Source organism: Aptenodytes patagonicus, chromosome 1, assembly GCF_965638725.1.
Source record: "Aptenodytes patagonicus chromosome 1, bAptPat1.pri.cur, whole genome shotgun sequence".
In the NCBI taxonomy this organism is placed as follows: domain Eukaryota; kingdom Metazoa; phylum Chordata; class Aves; order Sphenisciformes; family Spheniscidae; genus Aptenodytes; species Aptenodytes patagonicus.
The window spans coordinates 207396832-207419928 of NC_134949.1; the positions used below are offsets into that span (position 1 = coordinate 207396832).

Genomic DNA, 23097 nt, shown 5'->3' on the forward strand with positions numbered 1-23097 from the left:
GAGGGATGGCCCACAAATGAAGGGAATGATATCTGTGTATGTGTGTATATATATATATATAAAAGGGGGTGGTGATTAATGAAAATGTACTGGAAAATGTGAGACTTGAGCATGATGCAAATGGTATAGAATAAGGGGTGGATATTGTCCTGGTTTCGGCAGGGATAGAGTTAATTTTCTTCCTAGTAGCTGGTACAGTGTTTTGGATTTAGGATGAGAACAAAGTTGATAACACACCGGTGTTTTAGTTGTTGCTAGGTAATGCTCACACTAGCCAAGGACTTTTCAGCTTCCCATGCTCTACTGACTGAGGAGGCTGGAGGTGCACAAGAAGCTGGGAGGGGGCACAGCCAAACTGGCCAAAGGGACATTCCATACCATGTGACGTCATGCTCAGTACATAAACTGGGAAAAGCTGGCCGGGGGGGGCCGCTGCTCGGGGACTGGCTGGGCATCGGTCAGCGGGTGGTGAGCAATTGTACTGTGCATCACTTGTTTTGTGTATTATTATTATTATTATTATCATATTATTATTATCATTTTATTTCAATTATTAAACTGTTTTTATCTCAACCCACGAGTCTTTCTAACTTGTGCTCTTCCAATTCTCTCCCCCATCCCACCGGGGGGGGGGAGAGTGAGCGAGCGGCTGCGTGGTGCTTAATTGCTGACTGAGATTAAACCACGACAATATTTACCCCAGTTTTAGTCTTCAGGTTGTGTGTCTGGCACCCATATTAACTTCTCAGCGATGGATGTGTGCCCAATAAAATACAGCTAAAAAGACTAACAATGTGAAATGCGGTTTGGTGTGCTAGTCATTTTCCAAACAGATAGTGAATGATGTCCCAGCTGTACTGAAAACAGCAATCTTTCTTCCCCCTTGACTCTAGTGGGGCCAGGATTTGCTCAGCAGAAATCAGTCCCTGCCTAATTAGCTTCTTTTGGCATCTGTAAAACCTTAAAGCTTTTACTGTGTTCAGGTGTGACTGAGACACATGCTCTCAAATACCAAAAGCTAAATATTTCATTCTATTTCATCCTATGTCAAACTATGCTGATTTGACTCAAAGTTTATTTTAAGGAATCTTAAAGTACACATTTCAATTTGATGTTTCTTTAATTGCCAGAGTTTGGGTAGGTTGTGTTTTTTCTTATTTTCTTTTAATTTTTGAGTTGTATAAGGCATGCAAATTTTTTCAAAATATGAGTCTGTTTGGCTTCAGGCAGCTGTGATCTGGTGTGAATTATAAAATTTTTCTATAAATGTAAGAACGCTTACTGCTTTCTAGCCTGCAGTACAGTGCTAGGGTTTTGTCTCAATGTGATTCAAGTCTTGTTTGCTTTATACAGGAGATGGCTGTCCGAGCTCTGAAGCAGACGGGTAGCAGAAGTATTGAAGCAGCTCTGGAGTATATCAGTAAGATGAGCTACTTGGATCCTAGAAATGAACAGATAGTACGTGTAATTAAGCAGACCTCACCAGGTAAGCATGAACTTTTTTAAAAATTGTGTTCTTCTTTCTTGCAATAAGCTATTTTTTAAAGTAGAGTCATTGCTGGTGAGAAGTAGTGGATTGGCAGTATTTAATAGTACTCTTGTAGGAGACAGTTACATGAACATGGCCCTGCAAGGTGAGCTGGGCTGGAAGCTGAACACAACTCACCTGCTTTGCAAGAGCACATTTGTAGCCTACCTTCTTAAACACAAAGCTATTTATCCTTCAGTGCAAATCACCTCAATCATCTCAAGTTTACCGCAAAGTAAAAGTTTTGCACGTGAGTAATTGTTATGGAGTTGTGAGATAGCTCACTTCCCAGGAACTTATTCATGTTAACATCCTTCTAAGTACACTGCAGAAATAGCTTGGGCCAAGATAATGGGAGGATTTGGGCCCTGCATATGCCTCATCAGCAAACATCAGACCATGGCTGACAAAAGGCCTTGCAAGTGTTGTTTCCATTCAGATATTAGCACTTACAGCACTGCAGAACGCTTTTGATCTGTGATCAGGATACACTCTGGTTTGGATAGAGTTTGTTACTTTTATCTTCTTTCAGTTTCAAAAATTGGCCAAGCAGACAAATAACCATCCTCTGACTGGCCAAACCTGTGTTACATGCTGCAGAGGGGTTAGTGGACGAAGGGTTGAGCGGATTGGAGAGCTGTTGTCAGGGGCCTATTTCATTGGACAAGGAACTTCTCTTGTGTCAGTGGCAACATTTAGACTTAAAAGATCTTGTCTGTGTTGAACTAGTTGAAGCTAACAAATCCATTCAATCAATCTGATTACAGTAGTACAGACCTCTAAGTGTGGTTATAAGTTGAGATTACTGAGTGCAAGTGATTTCCACATGACAAATTTCTCTTCTTGGCCACCTCAGCAGCACCTTCCTTCTTGCCTCTTGATCAAAGTGAGGATCTTTGTTGGGAAGGGTGTTAAATTTGGTGTAGTTGATAGAGAGGCATGTCCAGAGATGAGGAAAGCTGAGGAAGAGAAAGCCCATTCAGTTTACAAAGAGAAATCCCTGGACAGGAAGGAGGTCTTCAGTAAAGCCACTTCTCTCCTGGGGGACCCTGAGGGTAGCCACATATAGGGAAGACGGAAACGGGGAACGACCTCATTTTCCAGATGGTCAATCTCAGGAATGGAGCTTCAGTTGTGGTGGGAAAGGGTGATGGTTCTGTGTAACGAGCAGTTCAGCTGCCCTTTCTATCAGTCTTAGACTTCCTGTTTTATTATTTGAGGAAATTCTGGAAAACCCTGAGAAAACATTTCACAGAGTGGCCAGTTTGCTATTTGGAGAGCTCTGTCCTTATACACCCACAAATGTGGCCTCAACTGGGCCTTAAGGAGAATTTAAAATAACTTTGAGAGAATTACTGACCTGTATTTTGCTTTATATTATAAAGGCTTTATTCCTTAAAGTGAAAGAATACACCCTGTCCTAAAGACCATACGTTTCCTCTGAAAGGGTTGAAAAATCTTTCTAGGCTAACATTTTAATTACTCAGTTGTCTTTCATTTGCATTTGTTTTTGCTTTCTTAACATTCCAATGCATGCAGCTGTTCTGAATACTTAACCTTTCAAGCTGAAGATCCACCTTTGCTTTTAGGATATACAGAACGCAAAACTTAAATATCATGCAGTTGATGTTTGCCTGCCTGAGGTGCCACAATATCATATTGATTTGTTTGGTATGGTATTGTTTGTGATAGGATAGCATAGGTCTCCTCTAGTTCATTAGGAAGCAAGTAATGCTACTTGCAAACTTTTCATTTGCAGTTTGAGAATTTAAATCTTCTGTTTTTGAATTCCATGTATTGGTGTATGGAAATAGATTTTCAAATTATTCATTTTTGTCCTGTTTTAACTTCAGTAGTAAAGCTAACGAGTTTCAGCATACTGGCAAGACTCAAATAAAACTTAGCAGATATTACTGTGTGACAGAGAGTTACGTATAAAAACAGATGATCCCATGAGTATAGTTGATTCATCTTAAGAATACACTGATCTAAAACCTTCACAGGCAAGAGATAGTCGTAACAGTTACCGTGGTGGGTGGGAATGTGTGTGGGAAAAAAAAAATCATCTGCAACTACCACATTTGGTATCTTCACAAATCCAAATATTTCTCCATCAGACCAGAACAGACTTACTGGTGTGCAAATCTAGGAGGTGGACATCATATCTCCCTTGACATCAGCAAGATTCCTTGCACAGCTGAAGTATGTGTCCCAAAGGAGGACAATTATTGCTGCTACTTCCCTTCATGGCCTCTGATAGGGAAAAACAAAAGTCATTTTGCCCCTGAGGCTCAGCATGAATCCTACTGACAGAGATGACAAATGGGTCTTACGGCTGCCTCCCACCCCAGGCCAAAGTAGCCACTTCTTAGGATGCTTTGGATTGCCACAGCTTCATCAGTGCGTCTCACTGTGTCCCAACAGATGAGCTATCAGGGAGTGCTGTTATAAGTACAACCTCAGTAAGCATGGCCTTGTGTTATCATAGGAAAAAGAGCTGCTGATTATAGATTTCACTTTAAAGAACACTGATTATTTGTCCCACTTGATTCCATTTCAGAACATTGCATTGTTTATGAAAGTGTCATTTAGTGTGGGGGCAGCCTCTTCAGTGTGCAGAGATGGTGCATAGACCTGTCTTAATAATGTGCACGTCCATGTTTGTCTGTATATAGCAGGACTTGTGTGTCAAGGTGAGGAGTCAACAGCTATGCTCAGGTGTGCTGCATCTGGCCCAGCTGGGACATGCTGTACTGCAAATAATCAGAAAAGCTTACAATCCAGTGTTCAAGCCTGTTAGCTCAATATGACTATTCTTGCAGACCTTGTGAAGGCAAGATTTTAAAAGGAAATTGTTTAGGCATAAATGGGCCAAGTCCTGTGGTTTGTGAAAGCTAAAGAACCAGAAGGGGAACAAAAAAAATAGCGACAGCACAGAGACTCCCCTTGTCTTTTTAGCACTGCCAGTGCTTTATACACCTGCAATTTGTCCTCAGATCAAAGAACTGATGAAAAGTGCCATTAACACTTCCAGTGTAGGAATGCTGCTATCTTGTCTCTGCACATTCTTCAAGCTAAGATTAACATGTTGACACCCTGAAAGATTTGCCTTCCAAACAGATGGAAGATGAGTAATATGAGGGGATACTCTGTGTCCAACACATTGGAAAGAATACAGGACAACCTGTATGATGCCTTTGTTGTAAATGAAGGAGAGGGAAACAAGGATTTTGAAGAAAATGATGGAAGAGAGATGTAAACAGATTCCCAGCGTGAGCAGTGAGCTCTCTGTACAGAAGATGTGGACTATGTGATGACCTAGTAGCTGATAGTAATGTTGACTTTAAGTTGTATTGACAGTCCTTCCGGGAGCTTTTTTTCTCCCATTGGTGCTGTACTTAACCCCCTGCTCTGTAGCTTCCTCCTGTCTGTGAGTAATGACTGGTAATACTCGTCCAGCTTTAAAAACCAGGCTGTAGTGTAATCTGATGATTTCATAGTTAAGGAATTTGTGCTTCTATTTTCATGATTTGATAGGACTCCCTGATGATTCCTGGCATGAGCAGTGCTGTGGGCCAGTAGCTCGTTATCAGTAGTAACACTTGGCACCTGTAATTTTAAATGTTCAGAGTGCTTAATTTAGATTTTGGAAGGTGTTTTTATAACACTCCCTACGCAGTGTGCGTGCGTGTGTGTGTATGTCTGTATGTATAGATGGATGAGTAATGCAAAGTAATTGGTTCATCTGAATTGTTTCCTAACATTCTTCTGTGTTCTTTTTATAAAGGAAAGGGTATTGTGCCAAATAATGTAACCCGCAGGCCAAGCTTCGAAGGATCAAATGAATCTTTTCCGTCCTACCATCAGATCAGTAATGCAGCCTATGAAGGGACAGGCTTTGGAGCAGAAGGTGCAAATATGCTTACTGAAGTTCCAAGGCCATATATGGACTATTTAATCTCTACTTCACAGTCTACAGCTATGAATGCTCCTGTACAGCGACCCTCTGGAGTAGGCACTCACAGCACACCAACAAGCCATCAGCAGAAAACATACCCTGCAAATATTGAATCTTCTGTGATTAATTATCCAGTGGCTAATCACAGCAGTCAAGCTTTGCAGCTGCAGGCATCCCATGGCTCCAACAGCCAACATTACAGTAGGCAGCACATGATGGTGCAGGGGGAACCTATGGGGTATGGTGTTCAGCGGAGTCCATCCTTCCAAAACAAGATGCAGCAGGAGGGAGGATATACCAATCTCCCAAATAAAGGGGCAGTTGTTCAGAATAATTCTGGTCATGCATTTCAGCAGGCACCGGCAAGCCTGTATATATCACATTCTCATCACAAACAGACAAGTCCTTCTTCTCATCAAATGCACGTGATATCCAGAGGTCCAGCCTTTGCTAATGATTTTTCAGACAGTCCGCCGCAAAATCTATTAACACCATCTAGAAATAGCCTAAACATGGACCTCTATGACATGAATAATCCTCAAGTTCAGCAGTGGCAGGCAGCAACACCGTCACGCCGAGATTCTTTACAAAATCCAGGAATAGAAACATCTCCACGGCAACATGTATCCTTCAGACCCGATGCCACAGTGCCAAGCAGAACAAACTCCTTTAACAACCACCAGCAACAGCCACAAGTGACAGTGTCTATAAGACAGGTTCCTCCAGGAAAACCGGATCCTTCAATTACATCTCCAAATACGATTACAGCAGTCACATCTGCTCATATTCTTCAGCCAGTGAAGAGCATGCGAGTGATGAGACCTGAGCCTCAGACTGCAGTGGGACCTTCCCATCCTGGTTGGTTACCTGCGCAGGCACCGGTTGTGGATGGCTTGGAGATCATTGAGCAGCATGTGCCACCTGTTGGAGCAGCTAATGCCTATCAACTAGATGTGGATTACGGTAACCAGGAACTGCGGTGTCCACCACCACCATATCCCAAGCATTTGTTACTTCCCAGTAGCTCTGAGCAGTTTGATATCAACTGCTTATGCATGGGCGTAGAGCAGACCCTCCGTGTAGTCCCCAATTCAACGTGCAATAAGGCTGAGGAGAACAGTGAGCGAAATGATAAAAGCAGCAAGAACACTAAAGCTGAAAAACCAAGCAAAGATAAAAAGCAGATTCAGACATCTCCGGTGCCTGTGCGAAAAAATGGCAAAGATGAGGAAAAGCGAGAATCCCGAATAAAGAGCTACTCACCTTTTGCCTTCAAGTTCTACATGGAGCAACATGTAGAAAATGTCATAAAGACGTACCAGCAAAAAATTAACAGAAGATTACAATTGGAGCAAGAAATGGCTAAAGTAATTCTCCTTGTTTTGTTATAATAAAAGCTAATGGGGTCAAATTGATTACTATTTTTAATCAGTCAAAAAACTTATAAAGGCAGACTCCACTGGAAGTAGTAGGTATCCAATACCTCCCTATACCAGACTATTTTCACTTAGAAGCGTGGATGCAGGTCTGGGAGGCTGTTTGAAAAACCTGAGATGTGAAATAATATATCTTCATACCAGAAAAGTAAAATGAAGCAAAACCCCCCATAGTAGGAAAGTATTAGATTTGCTTAGGCAAGAACTCAGAAGCCAGGTTTGAGGCTGAGATAACTCTGGCAATACTTTGGCAGCTCTTGCAAAACTCTGAAAAAGATTTTCTCTTTGCTCCAGTTCTTCCTCCCTGTTCCATGATAGCCAGTCATTCACCAAGGCCATGGTTCAACTTGACAGTATATTCACTGTGCCATGTTTTCAGATGAATATGTAATACTTGACTGGAAGTTGTCTATTGAACACATGTAAGTAATAATATCGTGCAAGTAATCATATCTTGGCCAGCTTGAACTGATCTTGGGACCTTTGCTGGAACTTGTTCTAGAAGCAGGTCTCAGGGAGGTGCACTTTTTGAGTGAGAGCGCTTCTTTCATGCCTAATTGTAGCTCTCAAACCTAAGCTGATTGACTGATAGGGCTGCTTAAAACAAAGCTGCCAAGTTCTGATGGTTGCTCTGGCAATTTTGTTTTCAATTTTTAAATGTGGAAGAGTTTTTTCCCCAGGCATGACTAGAATATGACTAGTCTACTTTTGTATTTAAGGATAAACTCTAAGGAAAGCTATTATTAACGCATAATGGATAATAATTAACTACCCGATCTTCCCTAGCACAGTCAGTTTTCAGAGTCAATTAATTTGATGCTCACATTGCTTCAGAAAACTCAGTGGTTTGTTTGTTGAGGTTAAAATTAAATGAATATGCTTCTAAAATCTCTTGAAAGGTCAGCATTTTAATGACAGTTAATAGTTTGTCCTCACTGCAAGTACAGATTGTGTTGCATTGCTTGGATTTAGTGAATATTTTCCTGAGATTGAGATAGGGAATGATATCTAGAGAAGTAAAACAGCAGCTAAGTGCGTTAGTTCTTCTCTTCTGACTCTTCAGCTTCCCCTCACTTCATAACTCAGAGATAATTCAGCTATAAACAAAAACAACTCTTCCCCTAGCAACCTCATCACTGGCTGGAATAATACACTCAGGAGATTTTGGCTATCTGAATATCGCATTATTCTAGAATTAACCAAGAACACAACACAGTAATTATTTTACCTTAAAAAAGTAAACACTCCCTTTATTATGGATTAATGTACTTGCCTTACATTTTAAAAACAGTATTACTTGTTTTGATTTGGCTGTTGCCTTCAGTCTGAATCATAGAATCATAGAATAGTTTGGGTTGAAATGGACCTCTGAAGGTCATCTAGTCCAAGCCCCCTGCCATGGGCAGGGACATCTTCAACTAGATCAGGTTGCTCAGAGCCCCGTCCAACCTGACCTGGAATGTTGCCAGGGACGGGGCATCCACCACCTCTCTGGGCAACCTGTGCCAGTGTTTCACCACCCTCAGCGTCAAAAATTTCTTCCTTCTATCTAGTCTAAATCTACCCCCCCTTTAGTTTAAAGCCATTCCCCCTTGTCCTGTCGCAACAGGCCCTGCTACAAAGTCTGAAAATTCATCCTACCTGTTCTGCAAGTTTCTGCAGACCTCCTCCATCCTTTATTCACAGAGATTTCATTTTTATACCGTGGGGATCTCACTGCATAGTCTGGCTGCCCACATTCATCTTTAAAGACTTAGACTACAGATGTGAAATCAAATCGATCTAAGCAGCGGCCCTGTGGGCATACGCTTGGGTCTCTAGCTTGCTAATCAGTCAGCTTCAACTCCCTCCACCCTCCTCCCCATTGCCCCTTCCCACCAGGCACTAATCTTCCTCTCAAAGTGCTTCAGTTGATGCCAGTTAATTCAGGATTTTGAAAATGGTGTATGCAGAAAGAAAGGGATGTGCTGCGGCAGAGGAGTTGTCAGAGGATCCTGGGGATCAGCCCAGGGGCTTCTGCTGGTGGAGGCCATCCGTGGCTCTCAGGAGAGGGACAGGTACTGAAGTTAGCAGAGTTGGCAGTCTGCAGGTTCTATGTTGAAGAGCGGGGAAGGTCTGGTTGGATACTGTTTCATCTCCCTTTCTCAGGAGGTCTTTCCCCGCAACCATGTGAAATGTTACTTGCGGTTACTTGGAGGCTCTCTGGGGACAGGAGGTGGCTGGACAAGCCAGCTTTTTTACAGCTTATGTACAGAGGGGAAATAATAAATTTAGGGGGGAAATAGCACCAGGGTCTGGGATGCAGTGGCTGGGGGGAGGCCAGAGCTGAGGGTTATAAGCACATATTTTAGAAGGGAAAAGGGAGAAGTTTATAGAACAGATGGTCAGGAGATCTACAGAGCTTGAGAGTGGAGGCTGTATATGGCAGAGGAAGGAAAACATTTTCTAAAGAAGAAGGTTCCCAAGGCACTTGGGAATGTGTAGGTCAAAACGAGCTTCTTAATTACAACACAAAAACCAACAGTCAAACAGCACTCAGGAACTGTTAATCTGAGTTGCCCTGGAGAACCATTCATGAACAAAGTGGACTGCTGCACGTAGGTTTAAGTTTCAGTTTAAGTTAAGCTGTACTGCAGTGCTCATACATATAGTGGAGTGCAGTGGCAAAGCACACATTTGAAAGGTGTAAACCAAATCTCATGATCAGGTTTGTTGTGTTACGTTCCCCTCTCTGACAGTATTGCCCCATGTCTCTTCGTTCAGTCAAATGAGAAAGGCAGACCAATCTCGGATACAGTAAATTCAGGTAACAAGTTAGGGCACAGTGAATTTGCTGGTATTTCAGAAATACCTCAACAGACAGACAAGAGAATATGTCTCCCATGAATATGTCTTTTCTGGTTCTTGTTTAATTTTTCTGAGAAGTGCGTTTTTGGGAATGCTAGTTTATTGTTCTCTTGCTATGAATGTAACAGTACTAGCTCTTGTGGTTTGCTTTCCTTTGTAAAGGCTGGCCTTTGTGAAGCAGAACAGGAACAAATGAGGAAAATTCTCTACCAGAAGGAGTCCAACTACAACAGACTTAAAAGGGCCAAAATGGACAAATCTATGTTTGTGAAAATCAAGACTCTGGGTATTGGTGCATTTGGAGAAGTATGCCTGGCCTGCAAAGTTGATACCCATGCCCTGTATGCCATGAAGACTCTGCGAAAGAAAGATGTGTTAAACCGGAACCAGGTGGCTCATGTCAAAGCAGAGAGGGACATACTTGCTGAGGCAGACAATGAATGGGTGGTTAAACTCTATTATTCTTTCCAAGATAAAGAGAACTTGTACTTTGTGATGGACTACATCCCAGGTGGAGATATGATGAGTCTACTGATTCGGATGGAGGTCTTTCCAGAGCGTCTGGCTAGATTTTATATTGCAGAGCTCACTTTGGCTATAGAGAGTGTGCACAAAATGGGATTTATTCATCGAGACATCAAGCCAGACAACATTCTGATAGACCTTGATGGGCATATCAAACTGACTGACTTTGGACTGTGTACTGGATTCAGGTGGACTCACAATTCAAAATACTATCAGAAAGGTAGTGTTTTTAGGGTTTATTTGTGATGGTACTGCATTATTTATTTTGAAACAAACAGGTACCTCTTGGCAGAAATGCCAGCTCAGAAAAGAGGGGTGTGTACATTGACAAAAGGTCAATGACAATATGATGTGTCTGTCTCTCACTAACTTACTCAATTTGTTTGTTTCCAGTCCTCTGTTTCCAATACTGTTTAAATCCCTATCAGTAATCTGGCTGACCACTGCAGTAGCAGCAATTTTTCAGTTTATACTTGTTTGGAGGGTCTCTTTTGATGGTGAAATAATTTAATCACAGACTTAAAGTAGTCCACGCATGTCCTGTGTGTGCCATTGAGGAGTATTTGTGTCTGTTGGCAAAAAAGTCATAAACAATTGGTATAGCTAATCTAAATATGCTCCATTGTTCTATATCTCCCATGTAGGAGCATGCTTCCTTGTACTGAGACAGAGACATTTTGCTGGTTATGGAAAACCAATTGTGAAGGGGAGGGCAGAAGGAAATGCCTTGGGTTCAAAGTTTGAATGCTGTTCTTCAGTGAGAGTAGAAGATGGCACAACTAGATCTAGATAAATACTTTTCTCTGTGTGTGTTGTTTTATGACTGTGAATGTAAACTTTCTCTCCCATTTGAAAGGGAGCCATATCAGACAAGACAGCATGGAGCCCAGTGATCTTTGGGATGATGTGTCCAATTGTAGATGTGGAGATAGGCTGAAGACATTGGAACAAAGAGCTAAGAAGCAGCATCAGAGATGTCTAGCCCACTCGTTAGTTGGAACCCCTAATTATATTGCTCCTGAAGTCCTGCTTCGTAAAGGTAGATAACCTGTGTTTTTCTCCTGTTTAAGTGACCATCGATGCTTTGAAATACTTTCCCCCCCTTCCCCCCCCCCCAAATAAGCTTGCTGCTTTGGAAGATTGTCATTCTGAAGGCCACAAACACTTAGCTCAGATTAAGGAGAACAGATTTCTCTACATGCTCCACTGTTTGGCATCACATTGCTGACATTGATGGTGGTCATACTTCGTGTGTCTGTGTATATCTACACTCTGAGGCCTTTGAATGAGACTGCTAAGAAATGTGTCAGATGATGTTGGCAGTGATATTTTTTAAGTATAAAGCAGATTATCTGTACTCATGGAGTATGACTATGACCGCTAGCAAGTATACGTAGACCAGTGACTAGCCAGCTGATGGTTCTGAATCAGATTCAGACGGGCCACTTAAATATGGATGATGTAAACTTGTGGAAACATGTCCTCCAGATTCCCAGCCAGAATCTTGGGGAAACCCAACAAAGTCTTCCACAATTTACACTGGACACCCTGCATTCAAAAGCTTGGCTTGAGGAATTTAGACAGTACTTGGTGGCTATCCATGCAGAACAGACATGGTCACTGCAGTAAGGAGATTAGACGTTCAAAGTTGTCTGCAAGCCAGATCCTAAGCCTGATCTTCCTCAAGTTGAGAGATTTCACACTGGACCCTACATCATCCGATGACACAAATCTCCATTGAAATCAGTGTGCAAATCCTCCATGCCTTTTCAGAGATCTCAAACATACACCTTATTTGTCTTGTCACAGCAATTGAGTGATTGAAATTGTTCCTCTGCTTGGAACTTGCTCAGAAAGTCATCTGTGGCTTTCTTCTGTCTCTAGAGCCAGGCTGTGTCTTTCAGCAGCTTTCCAAACTCATGGCGTCACCTCCACTGAACCAAGGGGGGACATCAGTCACTAAACCTTTTTGTTATTCTTTGAGGTCCGGTTTGTGCTGTGTAGTGATGTAGTTGTGGGACCGGGCACGAAAAAGAAACTTCATTTTTTCTAATTATATGATTTCACCACTCACTTTTGTTGAGAATTAAATTTATTCAGAAAGATTCCAAGACAACAGGATTAGATCTTTACTGACAGCAGCAGAATTTAGGTCAGCAAGCAGAAGCAACTTCATGATGAAGGTGGATTGCGAGTCCTTTGTTTTTAGGTCACAGATTGTTTGTCTGAGAAAAGACAGAAATCTGTGCTGTATGTTTTGATACTTAATTGCAAGTAGCTCTATACACATTCTCCTTGGTTGGTGGAGGACAACCTTTTGACTTGCCTTTCAGGATACACTCAGCTCTGTGACTGGTGGAGTGTTGGTGTGATCCTCTTTGAGATGTTAGTGGGACAGCCTCCTTTTCTGGCTCCTACACCCACAGAAACCCAACTGAAGGTAAGTTGAATCAAAATTCCAATCTGTGGTAGCAAAATTTTAACCTTTTCCCTTCCCTTCCCCTCCATGCACAGACCAGACCTATCCCCTCTTGTTTTACTGGAGAAAGGAGCAGTCATTACAAAAGCCTGTTTTTTAAATAGTTCTATGCAGGGACAAATCCTTTCCCAGTCAATGAAGATACTGAATATCAGACTAGAACTGGCTTGTCCAACTGCATAGATAGTTGTTAGTTTTATGAGTCTTCTCAGCACAATTCTTATTTCTTAAGCATGAGTTCATCCATCTAAATTCCCTAGAGTGCCTATCAGATTTGAGTAAGCTGATATACCAGTGATAATTACAGTCGGCAATGTAAGTGTTTCAAAAGTCAAGCAGTGAGTAGTTTTTTATTAGAAAGGATGTATCTCATGACCACTCTCCCTAGTTTACATTTTGGAGATGAAATGAAGTAATTCCTTGAAGTCATTCCATGAAGTCATGTGTAAACTGAATATGTTCTCAAATCGGACTACGGGAGCACTCAGGAAGGAATTTGCCTTTTTTTAAAATGGAATTGCGCCTTTTATCTGCTATCCGACAATGTTTCTTGATTCATTAAAGTAATTATTGACAGCCGATGCAATCTAGTCATTGGGTTCTTGAACCTCTAAAATAACTATACAGACTGTGAGTTGACTAGTTATTTGTATACTTCTGTACAGTTAATGTTGACAATCGGAAGGATTCTGTTTCCAGGATTAGAAGTTGTTTAATACCTTTCTTACCTCCAGGTGATAAATTGGGAAAGCACACTGCACATTCCCTCACAGATCAAGCTAAGCCCTGAGGCAACTGATCTCATCACAAAGCTCTGCTGTGCTGCTGAGGACAGGCTTGGAAGAAATGGAGCAGATGATATTAAGGCCCATTCTTTCTTTCACTCTATGGACTTCTCTACTGATATCCGTAGGCAGCCAGCTCCCTATGTTCCAAAGATCAGCCATCCAATGGACACTTCAAATTTTGATCCAGTTGAAGAAGAAAGCCCTTGGAACGATGCTAGCGGTGACAGTGCCAGGACATGGGATCCACTAGCCTCTTCCAATAGCAAACACACAGAACATGCTTTTTACGAGTTTACTTTCCGAAGGTTCTTCGATGACAACGGGTATCCGTTCAGGTATCCCAAACCTTCTGGAGTGGAAGTTGGCCAGTCTGAGAAATCTGATGTAGAAGACAAGGGTGTGGTGGATCAGACTGGAGCTTGTCAGCCTGTATATGTGTAAATTATTGTATAGAATACTCCAGATAAGACTAATCTCAAATCCAGTAGGGCCTTTAACTGATCCTTTAGGAGCTGATCCTGCAGCGCTTGTTCAGGTGTAACTTCAGCTGAGGCTGGAGGTGTCCTGGGGAGTCAGAAGCTTGCAGGGCCAGGTCCTAAAAACGGCGTTCTTGAAAGTTCAGGTCAGTTTTACTGTAAATAACTTTGTTGATAATTACACTTGAAATCCTGGTCTTCACCAAAATCTGCAAGGCCAGCAGTCTATCATTTCTAGGCCTATTTTTATTTGAGGTCAGCATCCCCCTACTCAGATTAACATTTACAGACTTCCGCAACTGTCAGCGTTATTTTTTAAATGAATAAAGAGCACTTATATTTTGTTTATAGCAGGGGTTTTTTTCCTACTAAATTATAGGGATTAACTTTGACAAATCATGCTGCTGTTCTTCTTTTCTACATTTTTATTTTATCCATAGCACTTATTTCACATTTAGGAAGATGCATAAAGCTGAAGAACATGTGATGAAAGGTGTCTGTGCAATAATGTAAGAAAGAAAAAAAGAAGAAAAATGAAAAAAAAAGAACCAACAAACCTGCTCTCTAATTTTCTAAATTTACTGACGCCATTGTATTCGCACCGTGATTTTTGTTTATTATATGTATTTTCCACATTTCAAAATTGTGACATAACGTTAAAGCTGCTTTATTTCCTTCTGCTTATTGGAGTGTAATAGAAAGTGTGAGCAAGTGACAATTTGGGTGTGATTTCATTGTCTAGTGTGTGAAGAATGTTGCATGAGCAGTGTTTTTCTATTTGAAACGGCCTTTTCTTGCCATTCACAGGCAGGTCCTGTGGATCCATTTTTACTAAGGGTCTAAAATTAGACCATTTTAAACCATGTGTTGATAATGTATTGTGTGGGTGGTTTCCTCTTATGACTGTATCCAATATTAATTTTGTAAAACAGATTGCAAAGGTTATAACTGAATAGTGATTTTGTGGTCTGATGTAATAGATCATTTTATTAAACATGTATCATCGGCACACACGTTTCCCCACAAAGGATCAATAGCAAGACCATTATCACAAAGCTGATTTGTGGCAACAGTCTAGATCGGGCTTATTCACGTAGCACGCAGCACAGTGTCCGTTGTTTAATACTAGCAGTAATGCAGAGCACCAATACTAACGTATGTAGCTCAACGTCTTCAAAACAGGATGTCTAACGCTGTGCTCCCATAACACATCGAGATCCTAAGTGCGATGAAGCTGACGTTGAGCGCATGCAGCTCCACGGGCATCTACGGAACCTGGAGGTACGTGGCTTTTCCTGGCATCAGATCCCTACACGTGACTGGCTGTGTATCGGTTTAGGATCCTAATGTTTTAGGCACTGACATCTGAAAATGTTGGCATTGTTCATAGGTCATTCTGTCCTGTTGTCTATAGGTAAAAATGTTGCTGTGATGGAGCACAATAGTCCTTCACTTCTGTCAAATTATAGGCGTACTTTGAAATATGAATTCTTAACTATGTTAAAATATGCATTTTTCTTCTATGTATAAGTGAGAATTATTCAAGGTGATATCAGAATACTAAAGATAATTAAGCCATACATATTTGCATATATATTATATATAACTAAATAAGTAAACACACACAAAAATCCTTAATTCAGATTAGTGTAACAGTCCTATTTAAAGTGATTGACGTAATAACATTTGAGGAAAACACTCCTTTAATGTGTTTTTGCTTTATTTTATTTTTAAATCTGGAGCTTCGTTATTTTTTCCGTATATTATTCCACATATTATTCCTTAATGTTTTAGCATATTCTATCCTATCCATTGTTTAGATATCTAAGCAACAACATATAAATTCATCAGCCTAAACTAAACAAAAATGATTGTGTATTTGTTTACATTTGTATGAAAGGAATGTTCTGAGGTATGCAGTGCTTGTGTTGTGACAGTTCATGTAAGATTCAGTATTACTGCTTTTTTATATAGTAATGCCATTTTTTGTTATTTACATCTATCTGACATTCTTTCATGTGGTAGGTTCTTTCTCAGGAACTCAGTTTAACTGTTATTTATTGATATATCATTGCCTTTGAAAGCTTCTACTGGCACAATTTATTAAAAATCTGAATCAAAAATCTAAAATGCTTTATGTGTTCTTGAAAAGGATAATTTTAAGGCAGAATTTTTAACGGATTTGTTTTTGTAATGTTAGTGATGGGTTTGAGTTACAAACGTGAGATCCAAATCTCACCTCTCCTGCAGCATTTGATGTGGGATCTCTGGGTACAGTAAGACAATTTCTTCTGTCCTCATGGCCCTGGAGAATACGGGGCAGGATTCCCAGGTAAAACTTGCTTTGGTGTGGCATAAAATTCAGCACAGCCACTTTCTCTGCAGTAGTGGCTCTGTCAGGGCGACCACAACCAGTGTGCTTGCCCCCTCTGGCTGTTGCCTCTGACGTACTTCTAAAATGTAAATAATTCACCTGCGAACACAGAATCTTTGCAACTAAGCAAAACAAGAGAATCTAGCCCAGAAGGAAACAGGTGCTTCCACAATGAATATATTACTCATTTTAAATCTATGCTGCAGGGAACAGGAGCCAGCTCCCATTTCACCTAAAGAAGAACTGATTTGGAAAACAAATCTTTTCCAGCTTATCGGGCACTGTCTCTAGAAGGCTCACATCTTTCTCATACATTTCAGGGGTAAACCGAAACCTTGAGTAAATCTTCTGAAATTCAGACAAGTAAACAATATGCCATATATTGGGACTGGCTCTAAGCATTCTCGGTTCTGCTGAACTTCCTGCAAAAAGCATCTAATACATTCTTTTAAGAAGCTATATCAATTCAATGTTTGTTTGTTTTTTTTTAAAATCTTCCTTTAAAAATAAACAAACAACAAAAAAACCCATAGATGTATTTATTCCTGACTGAAAGTAAGGAGTTATTAATTCTGAACTAGTGTTTTTGGTTAAGGCCACAGGTGACGTTTGAGATGTAATCCTAACTTTACTGAGTCAAGGTTGAACCTGCTGCTGATCTCAGCGAGACAGGAATTTCATTCCTGGGTTTCAGCAAAGACACGTATGTGCAGTAACGCCACTTACTGTGTGTACAAGAAGTCTAAATCTGCCTCAAAAAATCTAAGTAATTGCTGTTTCCAGAATGGAAACTTTATAATGCAAGGGTGCCAGTGGCACAGGAACAGAAAGGGCCTCTGCAACCTTTCATATGTGTGTTCTTCAGTGCGGCCAGATTTGCTAAGAAGCAGCAACAATTCTTGATAAGCAAATTATTCCTAATTGGATGCAAAAGAACTAGCTGTAGAAGTTATAACCAGGTACCTAGCTTGAATAACATGAAAGCTAAATGAGGGAGAGAAGCATTTGGCTTTTAAATGGAAATGGAAGAATGAGGTTAACTGCAGGAAGCAGGCGATAGCCCGGAACTTGATGGAAAATCAGTCTCATAAACGTAAGAAAATTCTGTTCTTTTCCCTGTGATTTTTGAGGTATGAAATAACTGCCTTAAAGCTTTCCTAGAGAAACTAATAAGAAGAGGAATTTAGAACATATAATTTGGTTCTATCCCAAAATGCAGAAACATTGGCAGAAAATGGCAACTGTTACTAAAATTATTATTGGAATTAAAAATATTAAATCTTTCCCACAGGAAATAATCTCAGGAATAGATAATGTAGAAATAGCAACCATTAAAACACACGAGAAAAAAAAGTGTTACAGTGCTTTTCCTGGCAAAGAAATCTGCTGCAGCAAGAACATGGAAGCTGTGCCTTCCTCTGGTTTCTGTTCTGAGCAGTGAACGAGCAGTGAGCGGCACTCGGTGAAAACAAGAGTCCTTTGGAAGGTGCTTTTACTTCAGTTCTGCGAGATGAAAAATACCTGTGCCTGCATCTGTTAATTTTTAGATATGCAAAGAAAATGGGACTTCATGAAGCAGGCCTTGTGTGATCTTAAGTATTTCTTAAACTTCAGCAGGGCTCAGACGATAGCAGGGTGTAAGGTATACCTCATCTCCTGGTCTTGGTCCTGGGATCCCCGTGACCCAGGAAAACCCCAGGCACTTGGCCCCCTTGGCTGTTGTAAGAAAAGGGGGAACTGAATGCGTGAGGGGTACACGTGGGTGAGGGGAAATAGCTGATCGTGTTAGATCATGAGTGGCAGCCAGGAAAAAGACTTTAAAGATGGTCCAGCCTTGCTGCAGTGTGCAGCGGTTACCCCATGGGGGTGCGTGTGTTGAGGAGAACATTTACGTCGGCACCTCCTGTTTGTCTTGCGCTTTCTGGGAGCACACAGCACACAACGCCCTCCTCAGAGAGTCCTGCTGGGCAGGAGGGAGCCAGACTCACAGCTTTGGGTCATGCTGTATGGGGAAGAAAGAGGCTGCATTGCCGCCCGGCTCCCACACTGCCTCCATCCCTGGGCTGCTTTAAAGGAGAGCAGAGCAATAGCTCACCACGATACCGCTGGTTTGCCCAGCTGAGTGCCACAAAGGAGCTTGCCGTGTGCCCTGAAGTGCTTACCACAGACGATAAGTTTTTCCCCTAAACTCCTGACTGTGCTTCTGAAGGCTGCATCAACTGTCCCATAAATAGGCTTGTCATAAGTAATAGCTTTTCTTTTTTTTTTTCCTACTTTTATGCTGTTGGGCAGCTATGGGTGATTTTTTTTCTTTTCTTTTTTCAGGGCAGCAGTTGGCTGCACAGCTCTGCTCCTTTCCAAAGGGAGCACTGATAGCTTTCTATGGCAAGAGGGGAAATCGGGCTAGAAAGAAGGATCTGCAGGTCACTCAGTAACGTGGCAAGTCTGATGGGATCTCTTTAGTAATGCAAAGTCTGAAAATGAAATCACCACTCCTGAGGGCAGTAGCTCAGCCTCTCGTTGCGGTAGCCTCATGGTCTGATGAGTTATTGTGTCTTTTTGATAACTGCTTTCCATAGCATTGGTCATTCTTGGCCTTAATAGCAACAGTAAGCTCGGCTTAATAACTGCCTGTGGCTTTCGTTGATCTGATGACAGTTTCAGAGTAGTTAATTTCACTAAAAGATACCTGATTGTGCTGAATAATACAACCATCAAAAAGGAAAGAAAGGAACACGCATTTACTTTTTGTGTGTCTAACTTTGCCAGTGGGTCCTCGTCACAAGGGCAAACGTTCATTAGCGCATTCTTACGAAAGGCTCAGTTGTCCAATGAACATGCACATACGTTACAGGTATGTTCACCAGCTATTTATAGTGTTTGGTTTTAGCTCAACATTGGGGGATTGGTAAGAGGTTTTTTGGTTTGGTTTTCTAGACATGAAATCTAACAGATAAGAAAGGTCAAAATTCAGGACTGATTTACAGGATAACAGCTTCAAAAGCATCTGCGTAGAGTGTGGTTTAACCCGATGTTATGATAAAACTCCAACAGAAGGAGTTTTTTTAAAGGAGGAACTCACTTGGCTGGAAACCCGTTTGCAGATACCCAAACCAAATGGGGGAGTGACAGAAACAGCAGTGGGTATCAAGGCTGGCTTTACAGCTGCATTTGCTTTGGATGGGGCCAGGGGTCAATAAACAATAGGACCATAGAAATGCCGGTTGGAAGGGACCTCTGGAGATCCGCAGTCTGGCCTCCCACTCAGTGTGGGCCCGCAGCCAGCGCTGGGTCTGGCCGGCCAGCGCTTTGTCCAGTGAAAGCCTCCGGGGATGGCTTGTCCTCCCCCATCACGAGGGGCTGAGGCTGAGCGGAGCAGGAGATGGCTGTCGCCAGCCAGATCTGCTGCTCTCCAAGCCATTCGGAGAAGCCTGGCAGTGGCAATTGCATGGTGGTTGTTCTTCTTGGCATTGTGGCACTGCACAAAAGCCTCATACGGCCATCAAGCATTGTACCGTAGCTGTAGGAATGCACAGAGAGACAGCGTCCAGCCAAAAGACCTTGAAAGAAAGTACGGCTAAAGGGCTGCATGAAGGATTAGGAAGCTGTTGAGACGTTGGTGCACATATCACCTCGGCTACGTCCCCAGCCTTTGCCCACCACTGAACGGAGCCGTGCACAGCCAGAACACAAGCCTCACCTGAAAAGAATCCTTTTCAGAAAATGTGCACCCACATAGCCATAGGTAAATGGGGTAACTGCCAGAGACCGGACGCCATTTCACAGATGGAAGTGCCAGAGGAATGGCAGAGCACTGGCAGGGATGAATACGATCTGCTGCAAGCCTTGCGAGACTCCCGTGGCATGTCACCAGGGGGAGTAATGCCTTTGCTGTATTCAACTTCTCAATGTATGCCTTGTCTCAGCTGTGCAGTAGGACTGTAACACTGACACGAGTCAGTGTTCTGCCCCCCAAATGCTTAATACTGGAGGAACTATCTAAATAAAAGTATCTCCCAGAAGAAAGTCATCTTTCCGTTCCCAGGGATCGGGTGGGGACAGGCCGTTTCCCTCAGGGAATTCTCTGTGTCGCTGAAGACCAAGTCGCTGGACAGAAAGAGGCGAATTCAAATCCATAGTGGTTTTTTTTCCTGAAGAAAAAGCTTCTCATAGGAAAATATTGGTTTGACAAAATGGAAATATTTTGGGGGGACTTACTGGTGCTTTTACAAGCATACTTCCAAAAAATGATAAAAATATTTTGTTTCCAAAAAAATCAAAGCAAAAAATGTAATAAAGAGGCCAAGGGCTTGTACTGTATATAACACATTATATTCAAAATTATAAAAATGAACTGCCGTGACTAAGTCATTTTGATGTTTCCAGAACAGATTTTGGAAATACAATTTCTTGGAAATTTCCAACTGTGTGTTCCAATTTAGGCCTAAAGGATTTTTTTTTTAACTTTCAATTTCCACATAACAGGACCTGCCAATTTAAACTAGCTCTAAAAATAACAAAAGAGGTCAAACAAATCCGAGTAATATCTGGAATTAAAACGAACTTAATTCGCAACCTCATCTTGCATGTAACTCTGATGCCATCAGTCTTCTTGCCCTCTTTTTAAATTTAATCCACATCCCAGCCAGGGCTAGGAATGGGGGTCACGGCAGAAGCGGTACCGAGGTTGTGATGCACTGGGCTGGTGTCTGCACTGTCCTTTGGCGGAGGGTGTCACATGCTGGGGGGGGACACACAGTGCACACACAGCAGCACAGTCATGGCACCCTGCCTGACAGGGGGTTTAGGCCAAGCTGCTGGACTTGCACCACAGCAGCTGATACCTGTGGCCCAGCTGATAGCTGGGAATCATCACTTTGTAAAGGGCCAACATGAGACAAACAAGAGTTTATTTACCCAGGCTCGTAGCTGAGGGATTGACACCGCTGCGCACACAGTTTGCTTTACTTTATTGAAATTCTGTGGTTTGTTTGTATTATGATTCAGCTCAGGGTAATGGTGGTCACTGGAATCGGTGTCCTGAGTGGCTGCGTGTTTGCAGCAATGCAGGAACGTTTGTTATTTTTGTTTTCAAAATGAACCGTAGCCCAGATCTGCTTTGCAGCTTTCCCAATGGAAGGTAAAAAGTAGTATAGATGACAAGACACAGTGATGTGAAAGCATTTCAGGGTTGGCAAGTTTAAGGCATACTGACCTAAGGCCATGAGCAGACTGGGAGGAGTGAGCATGTTGTAAGGGCATGACTTCTGTGTGGGCTATACCTGTTCTGACAGAAGCGGACCAGGGACAGATCACCACTCCTGAAGCCAAGTGGTACCAATGGGCTTGTGGCCACACTGAATGGGACTAGTGTCCCATCCCCCAGGGATGTTTTTCTGTCCCCACTAGCTGGGACAGCCTAACACAGGGCCAGCGAGTAGCTGAGCAGTGCAGATGGCCACGGCCCAGGAGATTTGTCATCTCGCCGTTACAGAAGGACACAGTATGGGGGACGTGCAGCCATCCATGGGTGATAGCCAAGCCTATGTCTCCACTGTCACAGGCAAGCACAGCACATCAAGCGCCTGGCAGATGTCAGGCTGAGCATGGCACATGATGCCCGCAGGAAACAATGTTCTGGGGTGCCTGCCCGCAGGAAACAATGTTCTGGGGCGCCTCCATCTTTCCTATCCCCACAGACTGTTGCTGTTTGACAGAGGGGCCTCCCGGTGTTCCTTGGCTGGAAACAAAGCCCACATAGTCATGGCAATCAAGAGCAATCCCTGCCATATGTAGCTCCCTAGCCAAAGCCAATTCCATGTTTCTAACTGTCTTGCACTTGGCCCTGGTAATTAATACAGTCACGACCTTGAAGCCTAATTACACAAAGTCACAGTAAAATGAAGAACGTCAAGCAGGTTGGAGGCAACATACTAGAGGCAGTCTGCTGAGCGACCGTGATTGCAGTGCTTCTGTGTCTACAGTGCTTTACTCGTGTTTGGTCTCTATTAAATTGAGCCTACTTCAAAATCTCCTACATAGGGTGAGAAACTTGATGGCAAGCTGCAAAATTGTAATTGCTCGGTGTGGAGATTGCTTGGAGGGATTTTTAACAGCTGGTTCGGGAATCAGCTGATTTAATAAGTAGTTTTGCCAAAGCTGTGTAAATTGCTTCCAGCACATTCCCGCTTTGGTTCCTGCTCCACCTCAGCTGTAAGACACCTTGAGGTGACCTTATGCTGCCCTAAGCAGCCCAGTCTGAATTCAGCACAGGAGGTTGGACTAGAGGCCTGTGGGGCCCCTTCCAACCCAGAGGACTCTGTGGCTCTGGGCCAAGGATGGCCAGGACCTGCTGGAGGCTCCCCCAGCCAGAGGGTGGAAGTCTCAGCAGCAGAAAAAACGACTAATAAATAAGATGGAAAACAGTTTATCTGGAAGGAAAAATCCTCTTTTCTAGCAGCTGAGAACCATCAGGGAAAATGAAGCAGGGCTGTACTCAGCTAGAAGAAAAAAACAGTGATGATTAGTCAGCCTTGGAGTAACTTTGTGGTTCCCTGCTAAGGAAGAGTCGTGGTGCAGTACAGACAGGCCAACCCCAGCGACAGTAGCTGGAGTTCAAGGGACAGGGAGGAAACTTTCCAAAACAGATTGCAGATCTCTGTTTTTTCCCCCTGTTTTCTAAGACA

General features: G+C 42.4%; 1 protein-coding gene across 1 annotated transcript in view; it reads left to right on the plus strand.

Annotated features, from left to right (window-relative positions):
* Positions 1-16167, plus strand: part of LATS2 (large tumor suppressor kinase 2) — a 56571-nt gene extending 40404 nt beyond the window's left edge. Inside the window, exons 3-8 of the mRNA XM_076328113.1 lie at positions 1354-1486; positions 5316-6853; positions 9932-10514; positions 11151-11333; positions 12628-12734; positions 13508-16167. Of these exons, the coding sequence (XP_076184228.1) occupies positions 1354-1486; positions 5316-6853; positions 9932-10514; positions 11151-11333; positions 12628-12734; positions 13508-14002 (3039 nt within the window). The 3' untranslated portion in view covers positions 14003-16167. The remainder of the gene's footprint in view (positions 1-1353; positions 1487-5315; positions 6854-9931; positions 10515-11150; positions 11334-12627; positions 12735-13507) is intronic.
* The last annotated feature ends 6930 nt before the right edge of the window (positions 16168-23097 follow it).